General features: G+C 40.7%; 2 protein-coding genes across 3 annotated transcripts; both read right to left on the bottom strand.

Moving 5' to 3' along the window:
• Nucleotides 1-1,674: 1,674 nt before the first annotated feature.
• LOC130303807 (uncharacterized) lies at nt 1,675-5,519 on the bottom strand. Its single transcript, XM_056551847.1, has 2 exons — nt 2,501-5,519; nt 1,675-2,419 (listed from the first exon to the last, which is right to left on the bottom strand). Exon 1 carries the CDS (start codon nt 5,315-5,317, stop codon nt 3,506-3,508), a length of 1,812 nt encoding a protein of 603 aa, XP_056407822.1. The 5' UTR covers nt 5,318-5,519; the 3' UTR covers nt 1,675-2,419; nt 2,501-3,505.
• A 142-nt stretch (nt 5,520-5,661) lies between these two features.
• LOC130303808 (uncharacterized) lies at nt 5,662-8,646 on the bottom strand. 2 transcript variants are annotated; one of them, XM_056551849.1, is made up of 2 exons: nt 7,599-8,646; nt 5,662-7,490 (listed from the first exon to the last, which is right to left on the bottom strand). In XM_056551849.1, the coding sequence occupies exon 2, from the start codon at nt 6,718-6,720 to the stop codon at nt 5,854-5,856; it is 867 nt and encodes a 288-aa protein (XP_056407824.1). In that variant the 5' UTR covers nt 6,721-7,490; nt 7,599-8,646; the 3' UTR covers nt 5,662-5,853. The 2 variants fall into 2 exon arrangements, with proteins under 2 accessions (XP_056407824.1, XP_056407823.1); XM_056551848.1 differs by having other exon boundaries at nt 5,662-7,706; nt 7,788-8,646.
• Nucleotides 8,647-9,018: the final 372 nt, after the last annotated feature.

The raw sequence follows: 9,018 nt of genomic DNA, 5'->3' as shown, positions 1-9,018 counted from the left end.
GCAAAACTACAACTCCCAGCATGTACTGACAGACTGTGCATGCTGGGAGTTGTAGTTTTGCAACAGCTGGAGGCACACTGGTTGGAAAATACTGAGTTAGGTAACAGAACCTAACTGAAGGTTTTCCAACCAGTGTGCCTCCAGCTGTTGCAAAACTACAACTCCCAGCATGCACAGTCTGTCAGTACATGCTGGGAGTTGTAGTTTTGAAACAGCTGGAGGTTTGCCCCCCCCCCCCCCAGGTGAACGTACAGGGTTCATTCCCACGGGTAGGTTTAGAGTAAGTTTCCTGCTTTAAGTATGAGCTGCGCAAAATTTTTCGCTGCAGCGCAAATTCCTAGTGGGAAACTCACCGCAACCCGCCAGTGCGAATGTACCCTAAAAACACCACACTACACTAACATCTAATAAAGAGTAAAACACTATATATACACCCCCTTACACTGTCCCCCCCAATAAAAATGAAAAACTTATTGTACGGCAGTGTTTCCAAAACGAAGCCTCCAGCTGTTGCAAAACAACAACTCCACGCATTTCTGGACAGCCACTGACTGTCCAGGCATGCTATGAGTTTAGCAACAGCTGAAGGCACCCTGTTTGGGAATCACTGACGTAGAAAACCCCCTATGTCCACCCCTATGCAATCCCTAAAAAATTTTTTTCATTAACACATCCAACTTTAACAAAAAGTTGTCAAACACCCTGTGGGGTGTTAAGGCTCACCGTACCCCTTGTTACGTTCCCTGAGGGGTGTAGTTTCCATAATAGTGTGCGATGTGGGGGGGGGGGGTTACTGTCCTGGCACCATAGGGGCTTCCTAAATGTGACATGCCCGCCAAAAAACATTTCAGAAAAACTCACTCTCCAAAATCCCATTGTTGCTCCTTCCCTTCTGAGCCCTCTACTGCGCCCGACGAACACTTTACACACACCTATGAGGTATTTTCTTACTCGAGAGAAATTGGGTTACAAATTTTGAGAGGATTTTTCTCCTTATACCCCTTGTAAAAATTCAAAAACTGGGTCTACAAGAACATGTGAGTGTAAAAAATGAAGATTTTGAATTTTCTCCTTCACTTTGCTGCTATTCCTGTGAAATATTTCTAATATGAAGGCCCCTCAAATCCACGTCAAAACTGAACTGGTCCCTGAAAAATTCCGATTTTGAAAGTTTTGCTAAAAATTGGAAAATTGCTGCTGAACTTTGAAGCCCTCTGATGTCTTCCAAAAGTAAAAACATGTTAACTTTATGATGCAAATATAAAGTAGACATATTGTATATGTGAATAAATATATAATTTATTTGGTATGTCTATTTTCCTTACAAGCAGAGAGCTTCAAAGTTAGAAAACTGCAAAATGTTAAAATTTTTCATAAAATTTTTGCATTTTTTACCAAGAAATTATACAAGTATCAACGAAAATTTACCAATAACATAAAGTAGAATATGTCACGAAAAAACTATCTCGGAATCAAATTTATAAGTAAAAGCATCCCAGAGTTATTAATGCTTAAAGTGACAGTGAAAAACAAAAATCAGAAAAAAGGAAATGTATGGTCCTTCAGCCAATGATGTATATGCCCTTGGAGACAATTTACCAAAATAATAACACTACTGAAATCTACCAATGAGGCCACAAAGAAAGCATCAAGCTAAAAAATGCATAATTTTATTAATAAAGATAATAGAAAACACCATGCCTCACAATACAGTGCTCAGGAAGGTATCAGATATAGCACTGAATAATGAGCAACAGACCAAGGGAGGGGGTTTGGGGTACAGGTGAAAAACCTGACCTAGCCGACCCTACCTAGTCTAACCCCTTGCCCTCACTACAATAAGTGTGGACAGGGAGTAGGGATAATATAAGTCACATAAACATGAAAAATGAACAAGCCAATGACTTAATGTGTGTATATTCTTACTCCTAATGACCTACGCGTTTCACCCTCACTTATAGTTAGGGGTTCATCAGGGCTCAGGGGAGCAGTCAACATATCACAAATAATAATCAAAGTGATAAACAAACAAGTGAAGCAAACGTGATACAAAAATATAATAGCCGCACATTGATACTGAGAAATGATATATAGATGTATGAGAAGTAGATAAATCATCCCACACTGGCCACAATGGAAAAAATGTGGATCCTTAATTGTATTATGAGAAGATGGAGAATATGTCCCTTGTCCAAGGTAAGTACTGTAAAAATAAGATGACAAAACCACCTGTCAGAGTTCCATATTTTACCAAAACTATCAAGTGTATAAAGTATAAAATATCAAAAATGTATAATAATGATATATATACCTCCAATAGTAATAGGGTAGATATGAAATAGCCCAGCTTCAAATTAAAGATATAGTGCCACAGGGATCACAGGTTGCCACTCCCTTATGTTAATGAGTGTGCTAGAACCTAATAGATAGATACATCAAAGTTAACTTGGATAGAGAAAACCAAAAGATGACACAAAGACAAATAATGAGCCAGTCTTACCCATATATGATGGTAGTAAACTAAAGACTGATAACTGGTGTGACACGCCAAATGTAATAATACAAGATGTTGAGCCGAGAATACTGAAGGTGGATTTATAGATGGAAAAGAAACACTTCCAGCAGAGTACTAAAGATAAAACCAAAAACATAAAGTAAAACACCATATAACCAATAGGTGTTATTATTGCCACATCATTAAGGCCCCCAAAATACGAGCAAATATAGTATAATAAACATATTGCCTACCCTAATAAAAGATGTTTAGAGTATCAGGCAGTCCAGGATATAAGATGAAATAAGGTAATGGAAGGAACTGGAATCACCTCCCTAATGTGGAGGCTCCAGAGGAGGCGATAACTCCTACAATGAAATAATACAATATAAGGGGTATGTAGTTACCAAAAGTGGAGGTCACATAAGCAAGGCAATACAGCCACAGTGCACTCACCCAATCCCCGGTGTCCCATGTGTGGACTCAGTGTGCGGCGGCCACATTGGACGCCGCGAGTCTGGTTAAAAAGCCGCGGGACCGGAAGCGGAAGTGGCAAGAAATATGTATCTGCGCATGTCCGGAATCAATGGAACGCAATGCGCTTCAGACGGCGCATGAGTGGATAGATAGATAAACCCCAAAGCGAGGCTTGGATATGATGCGATCCACCCCGCGCATGCGTCCTATATAGATGCTGGAAAGATAAACGTATGGGACGTATAGGAGACTGAAATATTAACTCATAAATACGGATAACATATAAAAAAATGTAGATGTATATAGACTGGGCCAATGTTGAGATACTAATGAAATAGCGTAAATACAATCTAAGAATGGTAAGCATAAGGTAAACTAGATGATGTATAAATAATCATAAATAAATGAATAAATAACTAAATAAATAAATAAATAAATAGATAAATTGCAGGTGAGTGAAGACACTTATACCGGTCAGAAGATGTATTATACAAGATGGAAAATTGTAATATAAGAAATGTACCCATAATTACATCAAATGAAAGGGCAAAAGGATAATTGGTCATTAAGACCATAGGGGGTGATGGTCTTTAGCCGGTATATCCAGCGTGTTTCGGCTTGTAATAGTCTTTTATCCAGGTCACCGCCCCTAATGTCGGGTTTGAGAACTTCAATGACTTGGAAATCCAAATTAAAGGGGGTGTCCGCATGATGCCTAAGCATATGAAGCGACAACGGTTTTTCCCTCTTATGCCTGATGTCACTCATGTGTTCGAGTATCCTACGCCTTACTTCCCTCATGGTTTTGCCAACATAGCATAAGGGACAGGGACATGTAGCCAAGTAGATGACTTTACTTGTTTTGCAGTTCGCATAGTCATAGCACTTATACATCTTATTAGTGCTAGGACTGAGGAATTCTTTGGAAACACGCATATATTTGCACGCTTTACATGATCCACATTTGAATGATCCAGATACTTTGCGATCGAGCCAAGTGCCTGGACCCCTTGGGGGAGTGTACAAACTGTGTACCAAAAAATCCCCCAGGTTTTTTCCCCTCCTATATGTGATCCTGGGTGTCTCTTCCACTAAAGAACCTACTACTGGGTCCGTCTTAAGAATAGGCCAGTGATTGGTCAAAATTTGGCGTATTTCCTTGGCCGCTGCGTCAAATGTGCCAATAATTCGAGTTGGAAGGTCCCTATCCCCAGCCTTCGGTTTGGAGAATAAGAGTGTAGATCTGTCCACATGTTTAGTTTCTATATATGCCTTTTTGAGAACCCTATTAGGGTATCCTCTGTGTTGAAATCTACTGCGTAACTCCTTGGCCTCATGATGGAAAACTTGTTCCGAGGAGCAGTTCCTTTTAAGTCTTAGATACTGTCCCTTAGGAATCCCATTCCTGAGGGAAAAAGGATGGTGACTGGACCACATGAGTAGGCTATTGCCAGCTGTAGGTTTCCTATGGATTTTGGTGCTAATGTTGCCATTGCTGCTACGTTCGAGCAGTACATCCAAAAAGACTAGAGAATCCTTGTGGATCTCAAAAGTAAATTTGAGACCCACTGGGTTGGTGTTAAGGGACTGCACAAAATTCTCGAACTCCACTTTGGGGCCGCTCCAGATGACCGCCACGTCATCAATGTAGCGGCCCCAGTAGATGATATGGTGGTGGAAGCGAGAGTTATCCTCCCCAAAAACAATCGCTTCCTCCCACCAGCCCAGGAGCAAGTTGGCATAGGTGGGTGCCACTGGGCTGCCCATGGCAGTGCCCCTGAGCTGGTGGTAAAAGCGTGAGGAAAAAATAAAAAAGTTCCTGTTGAGGACAAACTCCAAAAGAGTGAGGATAAATTGATTGTGCGCGGCATGATGGGTACTCCGACTGCGTAGGTAATGTGCCACTGCATTAATCCCAAAATTGTGGGGTATTGAGCTGTAAAGGGCCTCGACATCAATTGAACATAACCAATAATCTTCCTCCATGATGATGTCCTGGATCTTAAGCAGGAGGTCCATCGTGTCTCGTAAATAGGACGGTAAGCATAATACAAAAGGGCGGAGGACCTCGTCCAAGTAGATACCTATATTCTGGGTTAGGTTGCCCACTCCGGATACTATAGGTCTACATTTAAGCGGGTCCAAGCCCTTGTGGACTTTGGGTAGTCCATAGAATGTAGCGAGACGTGGTGCATTTGGTAACAAAAAATCATATTCACGTTCATCAATTAAGCAATCGGTTCTTGCTTGTATCAATATTTCCTTCAGTTCCTTCAGAAAAATAATGGTAGGGTCCCTTTCTAGAATACGGTAGGTCGTCTCATCTGACAGAATACTAGTACACATATTCACATAGGCCTTATGGTCTAGTATGACCAAATTCCCTCCCTTGTCCGAGGGTTTTATAATGATTGTACGATCAGACTGTAGCTCTTTGAGGGCATCTTGTTCAACTCTGGTAAGATTGTGTGTCGGTATCCTGAAATCACACAATCTCGCCTCGATGTCACTACAAGCGATGTCTATAAAGACATCGATGCAGTCTCGGTCCCCCGACGGGGCAGGTCTTGTACTTTTAAGATGACAAGTGGAGAAAGGGCCCAAACCAATCCCTCTCTCTGTCTCCTCTAATAAGGAGGCTAAAGTGGAAACACCTCTCAGGTCCTCCTGGTCAATCCCTAATTCTTGACATGATTTTTTATCATGGTGAAAAAAGAATTTTTTCCACTTTAGCCTTCTACCAAAAAGGTGGAGATCCTTGATCCACCCAAATATATCAGGTTTATTCACAGGGACAAACGAGAGGCCATGTTTTAACAATGAGATCTCGGCCTCAGATAACAGATGTGAAGATAAATTAATTATCTGGTTGTCCTCAACTGTCACATTCGAGGGGGCACTTGTGTGTCCTTCACTAAAAAACCGGAAGTTGTAGAAGAGGATGTTGGGCCAGATGGTACAGACGGTACAGAAAAGGATTGTGAACCAGAGCCCTGGGTTTCTCCAGAGTTTCCACGTTTTGTGGATGAGCCCCGCGGTCTTGATTTCTTGCCCCAACCTCTGTTGTTGCCCCGATAGGCACCCCGATACCGAGTGGAGTATGGGGACCGGTTCCATGATTGATAATTAGGTCTTTCCGAGTCTGAGGCGTCAGTTTCAGAGGATGATATCTCCGTTTCTGTGCCTTGATATGGTTGTTGATTTAGGAAGTTATAGGCCTTATTGTCCCTAAAGTCATTCAGATCCCTGATGAATTGTTTATGCTTTCTGTCTTTAAGAGAATGTTTAAATTTTTCAATGTTGTTCTTTAATTCAGTATCCTTTTTTGCAAACTCCGGATCTTGTTTTAGCTTAAGGGCAATGTCAATACTTTCCTGTAATTTCTTAGTAGTACTGTCCAGGGTATTCCTTTCCTCTTCCAACAAAAGATTCATAAATCGAAGCGAACTCTCTGTGGCCTCCTTCTCCCACTTACTCATCAGAGTCGGGGTCCTAGAACGGAGGGCTGGTGATATGGCTATCCTTAGGCCCTTGGGAACAATCCGATTTGAGATGTAATTGTCTAAAGATTGTACCTCCCACCAAGATTTAATTTGGTTTTTATATCTATAATTCAATTCCTTAAAGACTGAATTGAGTGTGGGGGTCAAATGACTAGAATGTGACAGTTCTTTTTCTGAAAAAACCTCTTTCGCCTCTTCCAGCCATAAAGAAGTGTCAAATCCACCTGCTAATAAACTATTTGCCATTCTTAGATACACTAAGGGAATTAAACCACGATATCAAGATAAAAGATACTCGTCAGCTATGATGAGGATCAAGAGTCCTCCATCTAATTGAGAAACACAAAAATCAGAAAAAAGGAAATGTATGGTCCTTCAGCCAATGATGTATATGCCCTTGGAGACAATTTACCAAAATAATAACACTACTGAAATCTACCAATGAGGCCACAAAGAAAGCATCAAGCTAAAAAATGCATAATTTTATTAATAAAGATAATAGAAAACACCATGCCTCACAATACAGTGCTCAGGAAGGTATCAGATATAGCACTGAATAATGAGCAACAGACCAAGGGAGGGGGTTTGGGGTACAGGTGAAAAACCTGACCTAGCCGACCCTACCTAGTCTAACCCCTTGCCCTCACTACAATAAGTGTGGACAGGGAGTAGGGATAATATAAGTCACATAAACATGAAAAATGAACAAGCCAATGACTTAATGTGTGTATATTCTTACTCCTAATGACCTACGCGTTTCACCCTCACTTATAGTTAGGGGTTCATCAGGGCTCAGGGGAGCAGTCAACATATCACAAATAATAATCAAAGTGATAAACAAACAAGTGAAGCAAACGTGATACAAAAATATAATAGCCGCACATTGATACTGAGAAATGATATATAGATGTATGAGAAGTAGATAAATCATCCCACACTGGCCACAATGGAAAAAATGTGGATCCTTAATTGTATTATGAGAAGATGGAGAATATGTCCCTTGTCCAAGGTAAGTACTGTAAAAATAAGATGACAAAACCACCTGTCAGAGTTCCATATTTTACCAAAACTATCAAGTGTATAAAGTATAAAATATCAAAAATGTATAATAATGATATATATACCTCCAATAGTAATAGGGTAGATATGAAATAGCCCAGCTTCAAATTAAAGATATAGTGCCACAGGGATCACAGGTTGCCACTCCCTTATGTTAATGAGTGTGCTAGAACCTAATAGATAGATACATCAAAGTTAACTTGGATAGAGAAAACCAAAAGATGACACAAAGACAAATAATGAGCCAGTCTTACCCATATATGATGGTAGTAAACTAAAGACTGATAACTGGTGTGACACGCCAAATGTAATAATACAAGATGTTGGGCCGAGAATACTGAAGGTGGATTTAAAGATGGAAAAGAAACACTTCCAGCAGAGTACTAAAGATAAAACCAAAAACATAAAGTAAAACACCATATAACCAATAGGTGTTATTATTGCCACATCATTAAGGCCCCCAAAATACGAGCAAATATAGTATAATAAACATATTGCCTACCCTAATAAAAGATGTTTAGAGTATCAGGCAGTCCAGGATATAAGATGAAATAAGGTAATGGAAGGAACTGGAATCACCTCCCTAATGTGGAGGCTCCAGAGGAGGCGATAACTCCTACAATGAAATAATACAATATAAGGGGTATGTAGTTACCAAAAGTGGAGGTCACATAAGCAAGGCAATACAGCCACAGTGCACTCACCCAATCCCCGGTGTCCCATGTGTGGACTCAGTGTGCGGCGGCCACATTGGACGCCGCGAGTCTGGTTAAAAAGCCGCGGGACCGGAAGCGGAAGTGGCAAGAAATATGTATCTGCGCATGTCCGGAATCAATGGAACGCAATGCGCTTCAGACGGCGCATGAGTGGATAGATAGATAAACCCCAAAGCGAGGCTTGGATATGATGCGATCCACCCCGCGCATGCGTCCTATATAGATGCTGGAAAGATAAACGTATGGGACGTATAGGAGACTGAAATATTAACTCATAAATACGGATAACATATAAAAAAATGTAGATGTATATAGACTGGGCCAATGTTGAGATACTAATGAAATAGCGTAAATACAATCTAAGAATGGTAAGCATAAGGTAAACTAGATGATGTATAAATAATCATAAATAAATGAATAAATAACTAAATAAATAAATAGATAAATTGCAGGTGAGTGAAGACACTTATACCGGTCAGAAGATGTTAAAGTGACAGTGGTCAGATTTGCAAAAAATGCTCCCGTACTTAGGGTCATAATGGTCTCCGTCCCCAAGGGGTTAAGGACCACATGTAGGCAGCGGTTCCATCCATATCTCCTTTCAACTCACAGGGGGTCCCCATTTCTTGACTGTACTTGTTCTTGATGGTGACGATGATGATGACAGCTCGGCTGCCGTGTCTCAGGTTCTTCCTGACAGTCTGTATGGAGAAGTCTGTATTGATCTTTTCCTGATTCAGCTTTTTCCATCTGGATCATCAGAACCTGG

The sequence above is a fragment of the Hyla sarda genome, unplaced genomic scaffold (assembly GCF_029499605.1).
Source record: "Hyla sarda isolate aHylSar1 unplaced genomic scaffold, aHylSar1.hap1 scaffold_1242, whole genome shotgun sequence".
In the NCBI taxonomy this organism is placed as follows: domain Eukaryota; kingdom Metazoa; phylum Chordata; class Amphibia; order Anura; family Hylidae; genus Hyla; species Hyla sarda.
The sequence above is the reverse complement of the archived record's forward strand: the minus strand, read 5'-3'. Positions and strand labels throughout refer to the sequence as shown.